The sequence below is a fragment of the Phasianus colchicus genome, chromosome Z, assembly GCF_987193195.1.
Source record: "Phasianus colchicus chromosome Z, bPhaCol1.hap1.1, whole genome shotgun sequence".
In the NCBI taxonomy this organism is placed as follows: Eukaryota; Metazoa; Chordata; class Aves; order Galliformes; family Phasianidae; genus Phasianus; species Phasianus colchicus.
In genome coordinates, this window is record NC_143476.1 from 1,762,605 (window position 1) to 1,786,219 (window position 23,615).

A 23,615-nucleotide genomic window follows, 5' to 3' on the forward strand; every position below is an offset into this window, starting at 1 on the left:
AATAATAATGGTTCCTTAATTCTGACATTTAATATGAAAATATTAAAATTCCTGTGTTAGAGTACTTTTTTGTTAGAATGCCAGATGCTAAAGGGATGAAGTGGCACAAGAAAGCAAAATATCTCTGCTGATGGCAGGAAGGACTGTAAGGATGGAAAGGCTGGTGTTTGCCGTGGGAAGGGAACACGTCTGGTTTTCTTGTTCCCTTTGTCTTTGAGTTCCAGAAAAATAGAGGAGAGCGTGCCCTCACCTTGGACCCCTCCTGCCCTCTGCTGCTGAGATGGAGAAATGTCCCAGCTCCTACAAGGACATCAGGACAAAGGTAAGTATTGGAAATAAGTCCAGGCTGGCTGTACTTGTGGGCATCTGTTGCTGGAAAATTTAATGGCAGTAAACTGCCTAGATAATGACAGAATGAGGGTGACAATAGAATGGTACGTAATCACAGTGCAATGAAAAATGTATGCAGGGTGCAGGAAGGGAGGTGTGGACATTCTGAGTTGCAACTCTTTATTTGCTCCAGAAAGCTCTATCAGAATGGAAGACTGAAGGAAATACTTTGAGGGGTTTTTTAATGTGACTGGATAAAAGATCCACGTGGCAAATTGAATAACTGGGTGGTAAAGGGACATAGATACCTCACTGTTTCATGGAACCTCTCAGTTAAGCATCTGAGCACTGTGTACAGGACTTGGGAATATAAGTATTAGAGGATCATGGAATATCTGTATTTGGAAGGGACCTCGAGGATCATGTATTCCACCTCCTGGTTCCACACCGGACCTCCTATGGGTCAAGCCCTGTGTCTGAGAGCATTGTGCAAATGCTCTTTGGCCTTTGTCAGCTCAGTGCCAAACCACTGCCCTGGGGAGCCAGTGCCAAATTCCATGTATCTAGTTCATCCTACAGAATGATGCCAAGAACAGTTATAGAGATCGACTTACAAACAAAATTCTTGTCTTGAATTAATGGTACACTCACCATTTAAAAAAAAAAAAAGAAAAAAAAAAAATCAAAGCCACATTCTTACGCTGGCATTTTACAGTATTGTCAGATTTTTGTAATTCTGTTTTGTCATATAAGATTCTCTCATCGTGAAATAATGACCAAGTTCTCTTTTCAGATCTAAACATACAAATGCTGAAGGCAGCAGTGCTGTTCAAGAGTACATTACCAGCTCAAACACTGCTTTGGCTATAAAACTGAAGGCAGTCAGGAATTTTATCAAGGAGTTAGCATGTAAGTGTAGATTTAAAAGCAACCTGTATTGTTACTTAGAGTTTGATATAGTGTAATCCAATGCACAGTACTTGTAACGTGTGTTTTACAAAATGCTTTGCAATGTAGGCATCTATTAAGAAAAATGCTGCAAGTTCTAATATGTCCATGACCTTTTCAAACAGTTCCTTACTCCTACACATCACTACGAGTAGTTCTTCTGTCAGGAAGGATCACATGAGTAATTAACCTGTGACCTTAAGTTTGGAATTAACTGCATACAGTGGAAGTAAGAGCTGTGGGTTATTTTGCTCTTTCAGTGTTGAACAGCCGAGGTGTTTTGTTTTGGAGGGTGGACAGTGATGGGACACGTGGGGAATGGCTTTAAACTGAGACGAGGGGTGTTGAGGTTTAGGTTGGATGTGAGGAGGAAGTTTTTCAGCCAGAGGGTGGTGAGGCACTGGAACAGGTTGCCCAGGGAGGCTGTGGATGCCCCATCCCTGCAGGCATCCACGGCCAGGCTGGATGTGGCTCTGGGCAGCCTGGGCTGCTGGTGGGCAGGTTAGAAAGCCCACAGGACTTTATTGCAGCCCTGGGTGCAGGGGGATCACTTCTCCTAGCATGCACACAGAAGAGCTGGAGCACACAGGTGATGCACATTCCACTTGTGAACATTCCTGCAATTGCAGAGAGCGTGCGCCTGTTCCAATCACTGCTGCACAGATTAAAAACTGATTGCAGATGAGCTGTTTTGGTATGGGGTTCTTGCCAACGGTCTGCAGTGGCTGTGTGATTCCTCGGGGAGTTGCTCTCCAGCCCAAAGGTCATGTCCTAAGTCGACCAGATCCCGTTTGTGTCCAGAAATGGCTGACAACAGATCAGCTGCTGGTCAAGTTTCTAACATCACACTGGCCTTGCTCCAGGGTCTGTGTCATCAGCCCCAGCACATACCGTGCACCTCTTCAAGGCTTTGCAACACTGAGACTCTGCACTTGGGCTCCAGACATCCTGCTGCACCAAGAGGTTATTCTAGCTTTGGTATCTTGCAACTTTGTATATAACTACATCACTGTAATCATAAATGTCTAGGAGAATGGAGATGGAGAAATTAATCTCCCTGTAATTCTCTGTACTGCAGCCCCGTGGTTGTCAACACCTAATGCAATATTGAAATTTCAGTTGAGAAATTGAAAGCTGCCCTTAACAAAAAAGCATCTGGATTTGTTACTGAAATCACACTGAGGATCAAGAAATCCAAATGCTTCTAGCATAACCACGATTATAGGCAGTGTTTAGACAAGCTCTTACAGGAAAACCATGAACACAAGGCTAAAGAGAGACTAAGTGATGCACTCTGCAGGAATACTCATGGAAGTCTTCACAGTGCAGGAGTCTGATCTGATTACAGATGCTGTGCTTTAAGTACCCCTTATCATATCTTTTTTTTCACTGTTGTGCAGGGGTTGGACTCAGTGATCTCTGGAGGCTGGAGATGCTGTTTGCTAATGGAAGATGGAGATAGGAAAAGCAAGTAAAAGGCATGCTGTGCATAGCCACCACATGGCATCTGCACCATTTCCCCCTGCACCAAGGAGGAGCAGCTCACAAGCTTGGCCTGGGCCAGGGAAGGGAGCAGACAAACATCTGGACCGACCCCAAACGAGCTGGTTCTGCAGGTTGGGTGTCTGCTGCTGCTTGTCTCACATCCTGCTGCTCAGCGGTAGATTTGTTCCTGCTCAGTGCTAACAGGAAACTCACACAGCATTTCTGTTTCAGCTGTGCCAACGCTTTGATCCCTTGCTGCTTGGATGGGGCGTTTGAAGAATGATGCCTGTGCTGATGTCCAGCCAGGCTTTGGGGATGAGTCTCCACACCAGGGTACGACTGAAAGGACTGAGGGTTGGGGATCCAGCCAGGTCGAGTCCAGTGTGCTTTGCTCTTGTTCTTAGTGCTTGTTTTTGCTCAGGAGGGCAGGAGGTGAACCTCGTGAACCAATGCCTGCAGACGGGGTTTGGAGAGAAAGAGGTCCTGCAGGCCTTGTGTGACAGCCACGGAGCTGCAGCGAGGCTGCATCCGTGTAAAACACCAGAGATCCACGGAGGTGTGAAGGGGAGCTGTGGGCTGCAGTCACGCAGGACTGGTCTTGCCTCCCCACCCTGTCCGTCGTGGTGGAGCAGCCTGGTGGCCCTCAGTGATGTCATAAGGGCTAGAATGAGGGGAGGAGCAGTGCGTGCTGCGTCCCTTCATTGGAGCGCTGGAGCTCTGACTGAGCAGCTCGCTTGTTGCACTTGTGCACCGACTGCGTCCCTTTGTCTTCACACCGTCCTGTGCAGCACCTTGTAGGTAAGCTGAGACAGTGTGGGAGAGACGGGGGGACAGTGAGTGCTGAGAACTGCTGGCTGGCGGAGCTCATAGGATCACATTATCTCCATCAGCAGAGGGGTGGCCATGAGGGACAGGGAGGTGATCGTCCCCCCCTGCTCTGCTCTTGTGAGGCCCCATCTGCAGTACAGTGTCCAGAAAGACAGGGAGCTGTTGGAGAGGGTCCAGAGGCGAGCCACAGAGATGATCAGGGGACTGGAGCACCTCCCCTGCAAAGACAGGCTGAGGGAGCTGGGCTTGTTCAGCCTGGAGAAAAGAAGGCAGTGGGGTGACCTCATGGCAGCCTTCAGTACCTAAAGGGAGCCTAAAAAGAGGAGGGGAATCAACTCTTTGAAAGGGTAGATAACTGCAGGACAAGGGGAAATGGTTTTAAGTTGAAAACTTAAGTTTTTAAGTTGAGGGAGGGCAGATTTTGGTTTTTCCCTCGTAGTCTTTGCTAAACCGTGGAAGCAAACTGACCTGCTCTTTCTCTCTCCTCTCTCCACCCTCTGCCTGCTTCCCTGCTGCAGCTTTTGCTCGTGGAAGATCAGAGCAAAGTGACAAGGAAAGGCTGCGGATTCGTGAGATTTCTCTCCCTCGTTCTGATCTCTTGCCAGGTACCTGCCATGGTTTGTCCCCCCACATGCTTTAGCAGCCCGTGACGCCCCGTGTTTAGTAACACAGCCTCATCCAGCTTTGATGGGACGCTGGTCACGTGTGGGTTTTCTCCACGTGCTCTGCAGCTCAGCCCTCAGAAGGATGCTGTCTGTGGTGCTGTGACCAGCTGGTTTTATGGAAAGCAATCCCTTAGGCAAAGAGTCCCAGCCCCAGCTTGTGCAGAGCTGCACAGCATCACCAGGGACACCAGCAGGCGTGCTTGGGCTGTGTGAGTGTGCCCGACAGCTGTAGGGAGCACAGCAGAGATGTGAACAGAGAAAATAAAAGTGTGTTTCTTTTCAGTTCCAGCTTGTCACACCTACGCTGATGGCTGTGGCGTGCAGCGAGATCAGCTGTGGGCCTGACCTGGCATGGACAGAGGTAGAGTATGAAGCTCTGATTGGTCTTTGTTCCCTGACTGCAGCCAGCAGAGTGAGCCGCAGATGTGCTCTCCTGCTTTCCAAGAGAGCTCCTCTGTGGCAAGACAGTAGTGCAAGCGTGGCAAGTTTTTAAAATTACCAGAGCCATCTCGGCTGTGGGGTTTGTCCTCTACTGACTTTTCCCTTGAAATGGCTGCAGAAACAACAATCATTCTCTGCTCTGTTTGGCCTCGCTGTTGGTTGGACTGCTCAAGAGAGCTGCTTGGTGCTTGCAATGGCACTGTTTGCACCTTGTAACTGCAGCCGTAGCTTTGGTTTCCCTCTTCACGGTCTCCTAGCATCTTAAACAGCCAGCCTTCCTGCACAAAGAGCGTAGGAAAGGAGGGGGCAAAATGGACAAGGCCACCTGTCTGCGTCAGTGCCATTGCTGATTAGTCTGGGTGGGGAGAGATGCATCTTTGCATTGCCTGGCGTGTGCCTGCTGCACACCAGGGAGAGAAACAGCCGTTATTAGACTTGCAGTTCCTTCTGAAGTGCCCACGATAAGGACCGAGTGCATTTCCTGCAGCTTTCTCTGCAGATGTGCTCCTCACCTTGAAATCCTCCTTGTTGGTTCCCAGCTCCTCACCGTGGCCTGTGCTCTCTGTTTCAGACTGAGAACAAGGGGAAGCCCCTGCTGGACAATGAGGTGGCACCTGTGAACATTCCAGCTATTGCTGCTGCCCATGCTATTAAGAGACACATTGCCCAGGCAGCGGATGAACTCTCCTTTGAGGTAAGCAGTTCAAGGCGTTCCATGCTCTATTTTACAGTGGCAAATGCCTTCACAGCTGCGCTGGTGCAAGTGCTCTCACGCTCGGCGATGTTTGGCAGTGCAGAAGAATGCAGTCATTTGAGCTGTGCTTTCCTCCCAGCCGTGCTGAAGCTGGGATTGACGTTGCAATCTCTTGCAGGTGGGAGACATCATCTGTGTCATCGACATGCCACCAAAGGAGCTGACCCCCTGGTGGAGAGGCAAGCTCGGCTTCCAGGTAGGCACAAGCTTCAGACTGGAGAGTGCAACTTCAGTAAAGGCAGGAATCTCAGCTTAGAGCTGCTCTGCCTGCACAGGATGCCTAATGGACATAAACAGTTTCCCTGTGTCGGTGTCAGAGGACCTTGCCTTTGGCTGCTAATGTTGAAAAATTATTACCTTTATGCTGTGAACTATGGCCATTTTCTGCTGGATAGTCTTATGGAACGTCAGGCAAGCACGTTCCGAGGGAAATGTTACGTGGCTTTTGGTTTAACAGTTCAGACCTGAGAAGTGCTGCATGCAATAGTTGGCCTCTCTTCTTGTTACAGGTTGGATTTTTCCCAGGGGAGTGTGTGGAACTCATTAATAAGAACATTCCTGAGGCACTCATCAATTCTGTGCCAAAGCCAGGTATGGATGTTACATTTGATGGTGTGGGAAAGCAAAATGAAGTCTTTTTGGGGGTATGTTCCATGTTTAGTACCTCCTTTATCCATCCCACATTGTCCTCTGGGTTGATGATTCTTCATGCACACCATGGGGCAGAGATTTGGCCCAATCCTCCTGGGTTTATGACTGGACTTGGGGAAACTATAGAATACTCATGGAATGGCTTGGGATGGAAAGGAACCTCAGGGATCATCATGCTCCAACCCTCCTGCCTCAGGATGGTCTCCCAGCCCCCACATTTAATGTGAGACTAGATCAGGCTGCCCAGGGCCCCATCCAGCCTGGCCTTGGGCTCCTCCAGAGATGGGGAAAATCCCTTTTTGTATGTACTGGTTGGTAATGTTCTTCCCGTTCTGACGTGCCCTGTAGAATGTGCTGTGCTCGGCCTCGTCCAACGGAGCCAGACCTGAAATGACCTGGTTTCTTCCTTTTGTTGTGCAGTGCCCAAGAAACGCAGCAAGATCCTCACCTTCCTTCGTTCCTTGGTGAAGGCCCGCCCAAAGAAACCGACCAAGCGGGAGGTGGAGAAGGAAAGGGTGTTTGGCGGTGACCTGGGAGAGCATCTTCTCCACTCCGGTCGTGATGGTAAGGAGCTGCCCATTCCTGAGATCTTCCTCTGCTGGGCATCTAAAGAAGATGAAAGGGAGCTCATATCTAGCAGGGGGCAGGCTGATAGCAGTGGAGACACGTGTAATGGGAGTTGATGGCTGAAGGATAAAGTGAGGCGGATGCTCCTAAGAGACAAGCACATCTGTATTTGCTTCAGCCAAGCCTGGCTGGGCTTAGTGGATAGGATGTGAAGCACAGCCTGCAGCACGATTGAATCAGGAGCTCCACTGATGTCTGGCACGTGTTCTTCAGTCCCCCAGGTCCTCCAGAGCTGCGCTGAGTTCATTGAGCAGCACGGCGTGGTGCAGGGGATATACCGCCTGTCCGGCGTCGCGTCCAACATCCAGAGGCTGCGGTAAGAGTGCTGCGACTGACACAGCCTGAGTGCATCTGGTGTGGCTTTGGGCTTGCCTTCCTCTCGCTCAACCGGGTTTGCGTCCTTCTCTCCAGGCAGGAATTTGAGTCGGAGCAGATTCCTGAGCTCACCGTCCGTGACATTCACAGCGTGAGCTCCCTCTGCAAGATGTACTTCAGGGAGCTCCCGAACCCTCTGCTCACCCACCAGCTGTACGGCAAGTTCTCGGTAAGCACAAGGCCACGTCTTTCATTTCCCTCTTCCTGGGCCTCTTGGCAGATGGCTGCAGCAGTGCCCCAGCTCGGAGGCCCTTTTGCTGTCAGCCCCACGAGGTTTACTCGCAGTGGTGTACTAGCCTGATTGGTGTCTCGCTCCCTTTCTGCACTACTCCAGGATGCTGTTGGTGCCGCTACAGAGGAGGAGCGGCTGCTCAGAATGCAGGACGTCATCCAGCAGCTGCCCGCTCCTCACTACAGGTCAGTGCTGCCCTCAGCCTGCTGAGCTCAGCCCTGCTGCATTGCAGAGGGCAACGATGCGGTTCCAGGCTCTGTCTCACGCCGGCAACACGATGCCTGTGTATGCTGAAGGGTTGAAGGCTCCATGGGCTTACTTTATGGGGTCAGTTCCTGGGCACGGGGGCACGCTTGGTGCAGCTGATGGCTGCGGCTGTGCTGTGCTGGGGCTTGGTGCTGCAGCGTGGCACTCAGTCAAGTTGGATCTACTTCATCTTCGGTGACAGTAGCAATCACAAGAAGTAGCATGAATGGAGGTTTGCTTTCTGAATTGCAGCACGGCATGCTCGTTGGTGCTGAACGTTTGCCTCTCTTGTTTTCCAGGACTCTGGAGTATCTGATGAGACACTTGGCGTGTCTGGCTGGGAGCTCCACGATAACAAACATGCATGCCAAGAACCTAGCCATTGTGTGGGCTCCAAACCTCTTAAGGTAAACTTCTGGTTCTGTTTCAACACAACACTTACATCTGTTCTCCATTAAAAAAAAAAACAGTGCTCCCTTTTTCTCCATCAAATGTGCTCTTCTTCTGTAAAATCTGTGGCTGACAGAAGAGCAGGAGCCTGAGCTGTTCTCCATCCCCACGGGCACAATGTCTAGGTGACAATTTCTGCAGTCTTGTTGAGATGGGACTGACGTGTCCTTGATCATCCAGGGGAATTTCTGCAGTGGCATCACTGATTGCCCACTGCGGAAGTCTCCAGAGCCTCAGCTGACAGCTTTTGGCTGCAACAATTCAGACTCGGGGAAACGGTCTTGGAGAAATGACTTCTAAAATCTGCCTTTTCTACAGATCACAGCAGAACGAGTCTGCCTGCGCCAGCGGAAGAGCTGCCTGCATGGAGCTGCAGACGCAGTCGGATGTGGTGGAATTCATCATCAACCACACCGACGTCCTCTTCGGCTCCAAATCCAGAGCAGACATCGCAGATGCAGCAGGTGAGTGTCTTCCTCCATTAGCTTGATCTTGACCTGACACCTTGACCAAATGCAGGCCTTCTCCAGGATGTTTGAGATACTCTTTTACCATCAAGGGGACAGCAGACCTCTGGACTTCCATTAGGGTATGGCATCCTGTTGCTGGATGCTGAGAATGTCCAAGCCCAAACTTCACAAGGAGGAAACCGTCATTATTATGGTTTGCACGCAGGAAAAGCTTGATGCAAGTGTGGCAGCGAAGCTTTCTCAGTTCCCTGCCCCCATTTCCTTGGGTTTTTCCTTGCCTATTTTGATACAGTAAGCTGCTTTTAATGATGACCATGTCCTTTGCCATAAACACACCTCTTCCCACATGGTTATTTTGGGCTCCTCTTCTTCCAGTGGCTCGGATAAGCAAGCCTGAGAAAAATACAGCACCTCCCCCAGAACTGTGGTGGCTGTGCTGCTGCTTTCTGATCCTCGCTCTTACCTGTGGTTTTCCCTGACAGGGCACAATTCTCTCCCAGGGCCCAAGTCTGTGGGAGTCTCTTCTGCTGCCACAAAGCTGCTCAGCCTGGAGGAGGCACAGGCACAGAGGCGAGGCCACAGCACCTCTTCTGTGGTAACAGAGAGCAGCCGGGACATTGAAGTGGAAGAAAGCCCTGCAGCTGGGCAGGGCAAATTCCACACCGTCGTTGACTTTCCATCTGACAGGTAAAGAGGACTTTCTTTTCCAGCACCTAGCATCATTGTTTGGGTGGGTTTTTGTGTTTTCCTGCAGAAACCAGGCAGTGCTAGGAACAAGCAACTGCTGCCAAGAGCTCAGTGCTGCTCTTCCCTCACCCTGCACCACGCACGACTCACAGCATTGGCTGTTTTCTCTCTCCAGACAAAATCCACCCAGCAAGACTGAGGAATCACCAGCTAGCAGTTGGTGTTGCTGCTTCAGCCTCAGGAAGCCATCCTCTGGCAGCAAACGCCAACTGCAGCGCAATGCCAGGCAGCCCTCAGAAACAGCAGTGGTAGTCCTGGCAGGTAAGGGTGCAAATGCAGCTTCCAAATCCCTGCTTTTCAGGAACATACAATTCAAGCTTGCTCTGCACATGTATCTCTTTCTAGCGTTCAATCCCGTGCCTAAATCTTCACCCCTGATCAAGTACCACTGTCGTAATTCAGCTTGTGAAAGGTTGACACTAACCCCTGTGTATCCTTTCTAGGTGAATCGAGCCCTTGCCAAGCCATAAGATCCAGGGCAAGTAGCGAGGATGCTCTGTGTGCTTCCATCAGTGGAGAGCTCTTAGGAAGCACAAATTGCTGCAGTTCTAATAGCAGCCTTCCATCTAACAACATTAATGGAGAGAAGGAGCTCATCGAAGTCCATGCTCTCATTACACCTGGCTCTGCTGAAGTTGCTGACCTGAGCCTCCCAGACACCACAGTCACAAGTGTGGATTTTAACCCAGAGTCTCTGCAGTGCAGCCCATCTGAAGCACAGTGTGAGTGCCCCGACAGCAGCACCTCCATGCAGGAGCAGGTCAGCATCAGTGAAGAGGAGCAGAGCCTCTTGCAGGGGGACTTTCAATCAGGCCTCCAGTCCCAGGCACCGGACAGCAGCACTGAGAGCTCTGAGCCACTCTCTCCATGACAAGACAGGATGAGTCCCATCTTCACCGTGGACCTCTCACACCCTCCTGTCCTTTATATAATAATAAAAGCACACTCGTGCTCAACCAACGCCTTGACTGCCTCCAGAGTCTTCATTCACACGGACTGGGATGAATGCAGCACACAGCAAGGCACCCCAGCTTGCAATGCTGTGGCTGTGGGGTGCGTGCAGCACAGCTCCGGGTTTGTTCCTGTTTTGTCTGGCTTTGGGATGTCTGCAGGGGGAGCTCTGCTACCATTTGGCATGGTAGCAAATAATCTCTCGCATCCTGGATGCTGCTCATGATACTCCCAAGCTTCCTGGCTGTGGCTTTGTGATGCTTTTCAGGGCCTTCTGATGCATTTTGATGCCTTGGATGTTGCTTAACACCTCCCTCCTCCCATCATGTCCTTTCCTGGCTCCCATCTACGAACTGGCCCTGCAGATCATCTCCAGACCTGTCATCAGCACACTGCGGCAGGAGAAGCTCCCCCTGGCCAACGTCAGGCAGTACTGCTTGGTCTGCAGCTCAGTGGCCATTTCCCTTTTAGGCGGCTCCTGCAGAAGAATCAAGCAGCAGAACCTTTTGCTCACCCTGCACCACACAAATGCTGCAAAAGCAGAAACAACCTGGGAATCTCTGGTTTGCAAGACTTCACAGACACTTATTGACTGTGTCTGATGGTTCCCTCCCATCCTTGATTTCCTTCTCCCCTTCTCCTCGTCTGATCCCACTGCTGAGCCATGATCAAGCTGCCCAGTGTGGCAGAGCATCGTGCAGAGCCGTGCTGGCACCTCCTCCCCTTCCTCTCCTGCAGCTCAGCCTGCAACCTGAGCAAGTTTTTTTCTGAGAAAGTGACCAGCTCTTTTCCATCCCTTTGCCCCTACAAACAGTTGTCCAGAGGATCTCGTCCAAGAATTCCTGGAACAGCCTGCAGCTGGCTCTCCTGAAGTTCAGGCTCCTGCCTTTGCTTCCTGCCAGGCCCGCATTCCTTGAGATCACCAACTCAAGGAGGGCATGGTCACTGCAGCCCTGACCGCCTCCTGTCGTAACCCCTGGTGTGCACCATGTCCAGCAATGCTTCCCTTCTGCTTGCTGTGCCCAATGCCTGCACCACAGAGTGATTCTCACTGCACTCCAGGAGTCTGTCAGATTGCTTGCAGCCAGCCATGCTGATTTCCCAGACTGACTGGAATCCCCCATCAGGATGAGAGTCAGTGAGTGCGATGCTTCTGCTGGCTGCAGTAAGCAGCTCCCACCAACAGGCTCTCTTTCCAGGCGGCTGTAGCAGACCCTCACCTCCAGAAGCCCTGCACTGCTGCACTTCCTAATTTTACCCACAAGTTCACAACCTGCTCATGGCTCTTCTGAGTTCTTTGCACTCAACTTCTCATCGTAGAGGGCAAATCCCTTGCCTTCCAGAATTCCATAGTATCAATTGTGTCTGCTAATGTCAGGATTTTTTTTCTTTCTTTTCTTTTTCCATTTTCTAGGTAGGAAAATGAATTTCTGAGCCAGGAGAAGCAGAAGTGAAACAGTCTTCCTGGCACTGCTCAGGTTGCAGGAGTTGCCAAGTGCTCCTCAGGTAATGTGTGCTGAAGAGCTGACCTTGGTGGCAGGGGCTGTGGCTGCATTTTGTGCCTGTCATGCGGGAATCCAAGAAAGCCTATTCAGAGCAGGAGCTGCAGAGCGAGATAAACATCACGAGAAGGTAAGGCTGAGAAGCAAGGACACCTCCAGAAAGAAGAGAAAAACTGAGTCAAGTGAGCTGCGTGACGGCCGTGTGATGCTGACCATGATTGGAGGAAGAGCGCATGGCTGGGAATGACTGATGGCTCTGGTTGGATGGGTGCCTGTGTGCACAGAGTTAAGGAGTGTTTGTGGGATGTTTTGCTGGCATCTAACGGCTGTAAGGGGAAGTCAAGAGAGAAAACTTGTGAATGCATAGAAGGGATGTTAAAATCTGGAACAGACTGTTTGGATCAGTCACAGCTGAGTCCAGATTGCCACACTGTCAGAACCTGGGGCCTAGGATTTTCCTTTAAGAGTGCCAACTGCTCATTTTAAATGATAAAAAGTAACATTGATAGAAGCTTCCCTCCTTGCATTAGAATAAGGCATTGATATTTGATGTTTCTGTCTTTCCATTCCTTTAGCAGCCTGGGTGTTGATGCAGCTGTATGCATCTGCTGCCCTCTCCTTCTGTTTTGTGTAAAAGAACAGTAAAATATGCAATCAGTGTGAGATCTTTCTGAAGTATTTTACTTTATTTGCCCCTAGGCTGCAATGGCTGGGAAATGGCAGTGTCACCCAGGAGCCCACACGGCGACCTGATGTCTCATTGTTGGGGTCTATTGGAAACCACCACGATGACAAAAGAATGCCTGGGATTCCTCCGGCCCAAATGCCAAACCTTGCACTTGGCTGTGCTGAACCTCATGAGGTTCACCCAGGCCCACCTCTCAAGTCTGCTGAGCTCAAACAGATGTCATTTTTCTCGTGTCCTTCCATTCCGAGTCCATCTGTTCCCCAAAGCAAAAGAATTTGGAGGGAACCACCGACAGTTATGTGAGCGATTTCAGCGTCTATTTCTGATCATGGCAACAACTTCAGAGGTCACACTTAATTTACGGTGCCCGTTGTAATTCTGACCAAGGCTGCAGTTGCAGCTGACTTCCCAAGGCTGCAAGACGTGGTGGTGACACAGCCTTGTGCTTCTGCATTAGTGCTCATCCCACGTTTCCTTTCTCTGTCTCGCAGGTCAGCTCCTGCTGGAAGCAGATGGTATCCCAGTGTGAATGAAGGTCAGTGCAGGAGCAGCTGCTGACGGGAGGAAGGAAGTCCATGCTGAAGAGCTCTGAAGCATCTGCAGGTATGGTTCTGGAGGAGGCAGCAGTGATGTCGGAGGGCTCCCAGCAGGAAGCTGTCTCATCCAAATGCTTGCTGAGTGGTTGGAAGGGAGCTTTCTGCATGACAGCAGCACCAGTTGCTTGCTTCAAATGCTGCAAAGACAAGGATTAGCACGAGTTCCAGTATCTACAGTATCATCACGAATCACGATAGGATTACAATGTGTCCTCATACAAACGCAGCCATTTCTCTCTGAGTCCAAAGGCTGTCCGGAAAGCATCTGTGAGGTCTCTCACACCAAACCACTGCTGTCCGTGTGGGATCTGACTCATTAGGGTATAGGGGTTAGGAACCACAGGCTGTCTTTTGAGAACGGGTTCAGTCATTTCCTTACATCTTGCACCAGCCGATACGTGCCGTCTGCCTTCCGTGCCGACAGGATTGGGGTGTTATAAGGCCACAGACAAGGTTCCAGAAGACCATCCTTAACCAGTGTCTGTGTTACAGCTTTTAGACCCACTCTCCCTTCTAAGGCTATGGGATATTGTTGCTGTTTCACAGCTCCACTCCCTCCTTGGGCAGTTCTTTGTAAGGGAAAATTGTGAGTCCACCCCGATTTCCTTCCCCTGCCCACACCTTTGGATTCATTTCTTCTTCATCACAGCTGATAACACATTCATTGACACCTGATATCTGTTTCACAGACTTGCAGCTGTAATCCTCATTTAACTGTTAAATCTCTCCCCCATAAATCGGTCCCTGCTTCAGGCACAGAGAACAATTGCCCTGCAACTATTTTATCTTTCCATTTTAGTTCTGTGGTCTCCAAGAGTGGAGCTGTCACTTCTGATCCCTCAGCCCCAGGTATGCACAACAGCCACATCCAGATACACGTCTGGTACCTCTGAACTAGCTAATGCTGTAGGATGGAATGTTGTTTCTGCACTGGCTATCAAATGTGGGATTGCTCTGAAGCAGTACAGCACGATGTGTTTTGTAATTTGCCCTTAGAAACAGTTTGAAAAAGTAGAAAGACTTTATTAGTATTAGTATTAGTAAAAAGAAGTTATTTCATAACATATTTTAGAAATACAGTTGTTCAATCATGTGATCAATTCTCACTTACAGAACTGTAATAGTTACAAATTGCATGGGTTTAGTATTAAGGACCAGAAAGCATGTTGTAAGGCCATTCTGTTTGGATAGGAGAAGCTCAGCAAAAGAAAAACAGACTCCAAAGAAGCCAGGGCCTCCACACAAGGCCGAACTGACTCACTCTGTGGGCAGGTTGGGATGCAACAGGCAGGCATCAAGAGACTCCCCTCTGTCCTCCTTCCAAACTTCTCTCTCTTCAGGGATGAGCAGGTGTCCAGAAATAGTGGCCAAGTGTTGATAAGCAGCTGTCAGACGTTCAATAATTAGCAGTATACCTGCTGAGCTAGCAACAATTGGTGTTTAGCCAGTCACACACACACACACAGAATGGCCCGGGTTGGAAGGGACCTCAAGGATCAGGAATCTCCAACCCCCTGCCACAGGCAGGACCACCAACATCTGTAGCACTGCACATATGCATACTGCTGGATAGAAACAGCAGTGTGGGAAAAAACTGTATGCTGTGGATGCAAAGGGTGAATCAGAATGGCTTAACAGCTGTCCCACAAGGAAAAGCAATCCCTTACCTGCTGTGACATGCTCATGGCAACACCAATGCAGAAGACAGCAGCTGATGCCCACAAGGACAGCCAGCCTGGACTTATTTTCACTAAATATCTTTGTCCTGATGTCCTTGTAGAACCTGGGAAATTTCTCCATCTCAGCAGAAGAGGGCAAGAGGGGTAGAAAGCACGCACACTCTCCTCTTTTTCTGGCACACAAAGAGAAAATGAAAACCAGATGTGTTTCCCAGCCCATGGCAAACAACAGACATTCCATCCTTACAGTCTTCCTGACTTCAACACTAATTGAAACAGCATCCCACTCACCTTTGCCATGTCTGCCAGAGGTTGCAGCTCTTTCTATTGCATCCCTCTAGCTTTCAAGTCAAGAGCTCCTGTGTCACACAAGGAAAAGCAATCTTTTACCTGCAGTGCCATGCTCTTGGCAGCAGCAATGCAGATGCCAGCAGCTGATGCCCACAAGGACAGCCAGCCTGGACTTATTTTCATTACATATCTTTGTCCTGATGTCCTTCTACAAGCTGGAACATTTCTCCATCTCAGCAGAAGAGGGCAGGATGGGTCCAAGGTGAGGGCACACTCTCCCCTGTTTATCTGGCACTCAAAGAGAAAGAGAAAATGAAAACCAGATGTGTTTCCCAGCCCATGGCAAACACCAGCCTTTCCATCCTTACAGTCTTCCTGACTTCAGCACTAATTGAAACAACATCCCACTCACCTTTGCATGTCTGGCAGAGGTTGCAGCTCTTTCTATTGCATCCCTCTAGCTTTCAAGTCAAAAGCTCCTGTGTCACACAAGGAAAAGCAATCTTTTACCTGCAGTGCCATGCTCTTGGCAGCAGCAATGCAGATGCCAGCAGCTGATGCCCACAAGGACAGCCAGCCTGGACTTATTTTCATTACATATCTTTGTCCTGATGTCCTTCTACAAGCTGGAACATTTCTCCATCTCAGCAGAAGAGGGCAGGATGGGTCCAAGGTGAGGGCACACTCTCCCCTGTTTATCTGGCACTCAAAGAGAAAGAGAAAATGAAAACCAGATGTGTTTCCCAGCCCATGGCAAACACCAGCCTTTCCATCCTTACAGTCTTCCTGACTTCAGCACTAATTGAAACAACATCCCACTCACCTTTGCATGTCTGGCAGAGGTTGCAGCTCTTTCTATTGCATCCCTCTAGCTTTCAAGTCAAGAGCTCCTGTGTCACACAAGGAAAAGCAATCTTTTACCTGCAGTGCCATGCTCTTGGCAGCAGCAATGCAGATGCCAGCAGCTGATGCCCACAAGGACAGCCAGCCTGGACTTATTTTCATTACATATCTTTGTCCTGATGTCCTTATACAAGCTGGAACATTCTCCCTCTGAGCAGCAGAGGACAGGAGAGTTCCAAGGTGAGGGCACACACTCCCCTGTTTTACTGGCACTCAAAGAGAAAGAGAAAATGAAAACAAGATGTGTTTCCCAGCTCATGGGAAACACCAGCCTTTCCATCCTTACAGTCTTCCTGACATCAGCAGCAATGGAAACAACATCCCACTCACCTTTGCCATGTCTGGCAGAGGTTGCAGCTCTTTCTATTGCATCCCTCTAGCTTTCAAGTCAAGAGCTCCTGTGTCACACAAGGAAAAGCAACCTTTTACCTGCTTTGCCATGCTCTTGGCAGCAGCAATGCAGATGCCAGCAGCTGATGCCCACAAGGACAGCCAGCCTGGACTTACTTTCATTACAGATCTTTGTCCTGATGTCCTTCTACAAGCTGGAAGATTTCTCCATCTCAGGAGAAGATGGCAGGATGGGTCCAAGGTGAGGGCACACTCTCCCCTGTTTATCTGGCACTCAAAGAGAAAGAGAAAATGAAAACAAGATGTGTTTCCCTGCCCATGGCAAACACCAGCCTTTCCATCCTTACAGTCTTCCTGCCATCAGCACTAATTGAAACAACATCCCACTCACCTTTGCCATGTCTGGCTGAGGTTGCAGCTCTTTCTATTGCATCCCTCTAGCTTTCAAGTCAAGAGCTCCTGTGTCACAGAAGGAAAAGCAACCATTTACCTGCTTTGCCATGCGCATGGCAGCAGCAATGCAGATGCCTGCAGCTGATGCCCACAGGGACAGCCAGCCTGGACTTATTTTCATTACATATCTTTGTCCTGAGGTCCTTCTAGAAGCTGGAACATTTCCCCACCTCAGCAGAAGAGGGCAGGAGGGATCCAAGGTGAGGGCACACTCTCCCCTGTTTATCTGGCACTCAAAGAGAAAGAGAAAATGAAAACCAGATGTGTTTCCCAGCCCATGGCAAACACCAGCCTTTCCATCCTTACAGTCTTCCTGACTTCAGCACTAATTGAAACAACATCCCACTCACCTTTGCATGTCTGGCAGAGGTTGCAGCTCTTTCTATTGCATCCCTCTAGCTTTCAAGTCAAGAGCTCCTGTGTCACTCAAGGAAAAGCAATCTTTTACCTGCTTTGCCATGCTCTTGGCAGCAGCGGTGCAGATACAAGCAGCTGATGCCCACAAGGACAGCCAGCCTGGACTTATTTTCATTACATATCTTTGTCCTGATGTCCTTCTACAAGCTGGAAGATTTCTCCATCTCAGGAGAAGAGGGCAGGATGGGTCCAAGGTGAGGGCACACTCTCCCCTGTTTATCTGGCACTCAAAGAGAAAGAGAAAATGAAAACCAGATGTTTTTCCCTGCCCATGGCAAACACCAGCCTTTCCATCCTTACAGTCCTTCCTGACATTAGCAGCAACTGAAACAACATCCCACTCACCTTTGCCATGTCTGGCAGAGGTTGCAGCTCTTTCTATTGCATCCCTCTAGCTTTCAAGTCAAGATCTCCTGTGTCACACAAGGAAAAGCAATCTTTTACCTGCAGTGCCATGCTCATGGCAGCAGCAATGCAGATGTCAGCAGCTGATGCCCACAAGGACAGCCAGCCTGGACTTATTTTCATTACATATCTATGTCCTGATGTCCTTCTACAGGCTGGAACATTTCTCCATCTCAGCAGAAGAGGGCAGGAGTGTTCCAAGGTTAGGGCACACTCTGCTCTTTATCTGGCACTCAAAGAGAAAGAGAAAATGAAAACAAGATGTGTTTCCCAGCCCATGGCAATCACCAGCCTATCCATACTTACAGTCCTTCCAGACATCATCAGCAAATGAAACAGCATCCCACTCACCTTTGCCATGTCTGGCAGAGGTTGCAGCTCTTTCTATTGCATCCCTGTAGCTTTCAAGTCAAGAGCTCCTGTGTCACACAAGGAAAAGCAATCTTTTACCTGCTGTGCCATGCTCTTGGCAGCAGCAATGCAGATGCCAGCAGCTGATGCCCACAAGGACAGCCAGCCTGGACTTATTTTCATTACATATCTTTGTCCTGATGTCCTTCTAGAAGCTTGGCCATTCTCCCTCTGAGCAGCAGAGAGCAGTAGGGGTCCAAGGAGAGGGCACACTCTCCCCTGTTTATCTGGCACTCAAAGAGAAAGAGAAAATGAAAACCAGATGTGTTTCCCTGCCCATGGCAATCACCAGCTGTTCCATCCTTACAGTCCTTCCTGACATCTGCACTAATTGAAACAACATCCCACTCACCTTTGCCATGTCTGGCAGAGGTTGCAGCTCTTTCTATTGCATCCTTCTAGCTGTAAAGTCAAGAGCTCCTGTGTCACACAAGGAAAAGCAATCTTTTACCTGCTGTGCCATGCTCATGGCAGCAGCAATGCAGATGCCTGCAGCTGATGCCCACAAGGACAGCCAGCCTGGACTAATTTTCATTACATGTCTTTGTCCTGATGTCCTTCTAGAAGCTGGAACATTTCTCCATGTCAGCAGAAGAGGGCAGGATGGGTCCAAGGTGAGGGCACACTCTCCCCTGTTTATCTGGCACTCAAAGAGAAAGAGAAAATGAAAACCAGATGTGTTTCCCTGCCCATGCCAAACACCAGTCTTTCCATCCTTACAGTCCTTCCTGACATTAGCAGCAACTGAAACAACATCCCACTCACCTTTGCCATGTCTGGCAGAGGTTGCAGCTCTTTCTATTGCATCCCCCTAGCTTTCAAGTCAAGAGATCCTGTGTCACACCAGGAAAAGAAACCTTTTACCTGCTTTGCCATGCTCATGGCAGCAGCAGTGCTGATGCCAGCAGCTGATGCCCACAAGGACAGCCAGCCTGGACTTATTTTCATTACATATCTTTGTCCTGATGTCCTTCTATAAGCTTGGCCATTCTCCCTCCGAGCAGCAGAGGGCAGTAGGGGTCCAAGGTGAGGGCACACTCTGCTCTTTTTCTGGCACACAAAGAGAAAATGAAATCCAGATGTGTTTCCCAGCCCATGGCAAACACCAGCCTTTCCATCCTTACAGTCTTCCTGACTTCAGCACTAATTGAAACAACATCCCACTCACCTTTGCCATGTCTGGCAGAGGTTGCAGCTCTTTCTATTGCATCCCTCTAGCTTTCAAGTCAAGAGCTCCTGGGTCACACAAGGAAAAGCAATCTTTTACCTGCTTTGCCATGCTCATGGCAGCAGCTGTGCAGATGCCAGCAGCTGATGCCCACAAGGACAGCCAGCCTGGACTTATTTTCATTACATATCTTTGTCTTGATGTCCTTCTAGAGGCTTGGCCATTCTCCCTCTGAGCAGCAGAGGGCAGGAGAGTTCCAAGGTGAGGACACACTCTCCCCTGTTTATCTGGCACTCAAAGAGAAAGAGAAAATGAAAACAAGATGTGCTTCCATGCCCATGGCAAACACCAGCCTTTCCATCCTTACAGTCTTCCTGACATCAGCACTAATTGAAACAACATCCCACTCAAGTTAGCCATGTCTGGCAGAGGTTGCAGCTCTTTCTATTGCATCCCTCTAGCTTTCAAGTCAAGAGCTCCTGTGTCACATAAGGAAAATCAATATTTACCTGCTGTGCCATGCTCATGGCAGCAGCAATGCAGATGCCAGCAGCTGATGCCCACAAGGACAGCCAGCCTGGACTTATTTTCATTACATATCTTTGTCCTGAAGTCCTTCTAGAAGGCTGAACACTTCTCCATCTCTGCTGCAATGGTCAAAAAGGGTCCAAGTTTAGGGCACTCTCTCCTCATGGCCTCTTGCACTCAAAGACAAAGGGAACATGAAAATCAGAAGTGTTTCTTTGCCCATGGCAGACACTAGCCTTTCCATCCTGACAGTCCTTCCTACAATCAGCTGGAATTGAAACATCATCCCCCACATCTCTTTTTTGAACTTATTCATGCATGAATAATAATAATGAGAATTTTTCTGTAAATCTTATTTCTGCATGGAAACGATCAGATAACCGGAGCTTTTTTCTCTAAAACAATCCAGCAAATTTGCATTGCTTATCTATGTGCGCAAAATGTTTTTGCCATTCATCTCAAATATCAATTCATCTGGCAAAATAAGATAGAAAAAGTATTTACAGACATTTTTGGACATTGATTACTTCTGGTCAAGTGGGAAAGAATCCCTAAGCTGCAATCATGAAATTCTTTTATCACTTTCTCTGATTTAGCCAGTGTTACTAAAAGGGAAATAAGACACAGGCTTTTGATAGCAGCTGCCAATTTAAGAATGATAATACGGTTTATTTTTCTTGGCTAAGATCAAAGTCCCACATTTCAGGATTATCTCCAGCTCATCAAGTATAATTAACAGTTTTGGATAGCCACATTATTGTATAGCAATATTGTCTTCCTGCAAGGAATTTCATTGTTTTGACACGTGCCACAGGTTGAAAATAGATTGCCTAATCACCATTTATTTTTTTTATTGGCTTATGATGACCACAGAAAATTATACAGCAGCACCATAAAAACTTTAAATCCTATCCCATGTATCTGCACTCATACGAAAATAATATTGGAAAGCATTGGTGAAACTAAGATTACAAAATAAAGCAGAGGACAATTTCAGTGAAAGCCTGCAGGTTTCATAGCTCTGCCCATTTCAAACACCTGAAGACATCCACGGGTTTCCTGCTGTGGGACACAGGCACTCACCTGCAGCTCAGCACTGCCTGCTCATGCCTGCGCTCACCTTCAGGCTGGAACCAAGGAAATCCTCAGCAGAGACATCAGTACACTTTTGTTATGACGACTTTCATAAAGAAGCATCAAATATTTCTTCACGAGAAATACTGCAAGTCCCTTTGACACTAGCCCTTATTTTAAATGTTTAGATTTGTGCTTCATTCAGGCGTGCTGTCACTCCCAAAAAGATTTTTATTCTTTTGCTTTTCATTCTGAGGAACACAGTGATTTCTGCCTTGTTTACTGACTGTAGGCACAGCAATACTCCTGCACCTTCAGGGAAACAGCAAATCCATCTCTTTCACACCCTACTTCTATCAAGCTCATTCACCTTACAAGGTATTTATTGCAAGCAGCTCTTCCAAAAATGGAGATTAACAGAGCCTGCAACCCAGGACACCTCAGTAAGCCAGTACTTTTCATCTCCTGAAGGTGTAGGTAGACACAGAGCTGGAACATCTTTTCCAGAGCTGTGTGATGCTATCTCATCTATGTTCCTTTACTGTGCACTCAGTTTCACTTCTTATCTAACCTGGTTGCATCCCAGGATTTCTGGTGCCAAAAATAAACTGACAGCTTTCATCACTAGTTAAAAGGAAACTGCAATAGGAAAAGCAATTTTTCTGATTTCTCTGTTGATCAAAGATGCTTCCTGCAAGCCTGATGCGGTAGAAACAATATCAGCTTTAGAATGACAGTCATTAGAGCAGAATCCTTTCACTGATGAAATCCCACAGTCCTGATTCATACAACACTGACACTGGAGGACACAGTAGTTTAGATGAGAGCGCATTAAAAATGACTAAGTTAAGGTCTCAGCAAAGAGTGACAAGTATGAAAAAAAGAAGTTGCAGAAACTGCTTCAGTTTGGCACTCTGGCATAAAGTATGACAACACACAACCTGCCTGTGCAGTTCCAGAAGCAGAAGAAAGCCGTCAACCAAGACTTGTTCTCATCTGCTCTGAAAGTCCACTGGGACAAGGCCACTTTTCTCTGACGTGCTTCCAGAAGTATCACTTCTGAGCACTGTGCCAGGGAGTTACAAGATACTGTTTGTGTGTACAGAGGAGAAAAAGACGTCTGTCTGGAAACAGACTTGGTGAAGGAGAAGCAGCATTTTCCAGAGTACTTCAGAAAGAACTGAGCACTGCCCCAAGAGCTTCAGAGCGGCAGGCTGTCACAGTGTGCCAACCAGCTCAGCTGTGAGTTGGCACTGAAGCTGCACCACAGGGAGAACAAAGCCCCCTGTGCACCCTTGGAGAGCCAAGGGTTGGAGATTCATGAACCTTGAGCTCCTTTCCAACCCGGGCCATGCTGTGATTCTGGGATTCTCACCTTTGCCTCATCTGGCAGAGGGAGGCAGCTCTTTCTACTGTCTCCCTATGGCTGTCAGGTCACCAGGGCCAGTGTCACACAGGGAACTGCAAACACTGTGTGTGCTGTGCCCTGCCCATGGCAGCACAGAGGCAGCTGCCAGCAGCTGATGCCCACAAGGACAGCCAGCCTGGACTTCCTTTGATTCCTTCCCTTTGGATCAGCGTCCTTCAGGAAGGCGGAACATCTCTCCAGCTGAGCAGCAGAGGACAGCAGGGCTTCGTTGTCTGGGCATGTTCTCTTCTGGCCCTCTGGCCCTCACAGACACAGGAGGAGGACACAGAGGCTGCTGTCACACAGCCAGCCCTGCCTCTCAGGTCAGCTCTCAGGCCATCCTCTCTCCCCTCAGCAGCAGCTCACTGTTCTGCACTCCTCTGGCCTGGGCTGGCAGAGGTGTGCAGCAGTTCTGCTGATCTCCCAGTGCTGGCCATGTCTGCAGTGCCTGTGTGAAAGACACAGGAAGCTGCCAGCATTGCACTGCTCTGCTGTGCCCCTGCCATCACCGAGTTTGCTGTCAGCAGCTGCTGCTACACGTCCATTCAGGCACAGGCCTTTCCTTCCTGGCCCTCTTTCCCCCCTCTCTCCTCTGCTCTCTCTCGTGCTCCCCTTTGGCCTGGGCTGGCTGAGCAGTGCAGGCCTTGTTGTTGCTCCCTGGGCCAACTACGTCACGGTTCCCCGTGACTCTGCCAGCTGCTCTGACACAGCGACTGCGTCCTCAGTGTGGATTCCAGAATGCGACAGACGTCCAGAGAAGACTTCCAGGGCTGATTGGAACATGCTGCCATCAAGAACTGCCATGGCTCAGGCCCCCTGGGAATCTGCTCACAGCGAAAGCTGCTGTCACTCTGTGTGGGCACAGCCTTGTCTGTGTAGGCCTGCTCACACTGCAGCCCCTGTCTGCACCAGAACCGTGCCGATCCACCTTCTCTTGGCCTCCTTGCCTGCATGGAAAAGGGCAGCTTGGGCTGAAGTCCCTCAACTTTCAGATGGCCGAGTGAAGTCTCTGAGCCCTGGTGACCCACGCAGCTCTTCAGCCTGCTGACCTGCTCTGCTGGGGCTGTCTTAAAAGGCAGAGGGCACATTATCCTAATGTCCCCACATCCATCCCTCTTAGCATACTGTAGGCCAGTTCCTAAAAGGACACCTGCACAATCTCTCTGAATGTTAATCAACACTTAGTTGGTCTGTGCACTGCAGAAATTGCACCTAGGTTTTCAGTGGTGATTAGCTATGTGTTTAGTCAGAGGTGCAATGCTTCTAATGGTGAGAGAAAGAAATTCCCAGTTGTCACCAGGTGGAACACACTTCAGACTCGAATCCTCAAGCAGACTGCAGTCAAGCTTTCTTAATTACTCGTTGTTGTTATCAATTCAGACACATCTCTCAATTCCTGCTTGAATGAACATTCTGTAATAATCTGCTGAGACAGCGCAAGGCTTGACAATGAGACTATAGTTTATGAAAGCAGCACTTTTTACTTCCTTTACATGTTCTTATCTGAATGCTAAATGCAACATCAATTCACTTCTCACTGG

At 49.1% G+C, this 23,615-nt stretch overlaps 1 protein-coding gene and 1 long non-coding RNA gene across 2 annotated transcripts in view; both read left to right on the plus strand.

The window, feature by feature from the left end:
• Positions 1 to 1,127: 1,127 nt before the first annotated feature.
• LOC149912186 (uncharacterized) lies at positions 1,128 to 3,089 on the plus strand. Its single transcript, XR_016462107.1, has 3 exons — positions 1,128 to 1,239; positions 2,679 to 2,894; positions 2,995 to 3,089. It is a non-coding gene; the product is annotated as an uncharacterized LOC149912186 (long non-coding RNA).
• A 164-nt stretch (positions 3,090 to 3,253) lies between these two features.
• Positions 3,254 to 23,615, plus strand: part of LOC149912187 (rho GTPase-activating protein 32-like) — a 41,180-nt gene continuing 20,818 nt past the window's right edge. Inside the window, exons 1-3 of the mRNA XM_090130924.1 lie at positions 3,254 to 3,561; positions 4,110 to 4,196; positions 4,540 to 4,617. Of these exons, the coding sequence (XP_089987050.1) occupies positions 4,564 to 4,617 (54 nt within the window). The 5' untranslated portion in view covers positions 3,254 to 3,561; positions 4,110 to 4,196; positions 4,540 to 4,563. The remainder of the gene's footprint in view (positions 3,562 to 4,109; positions 4,197 to 4,539; positions 4,618 to 23,615) is intronic.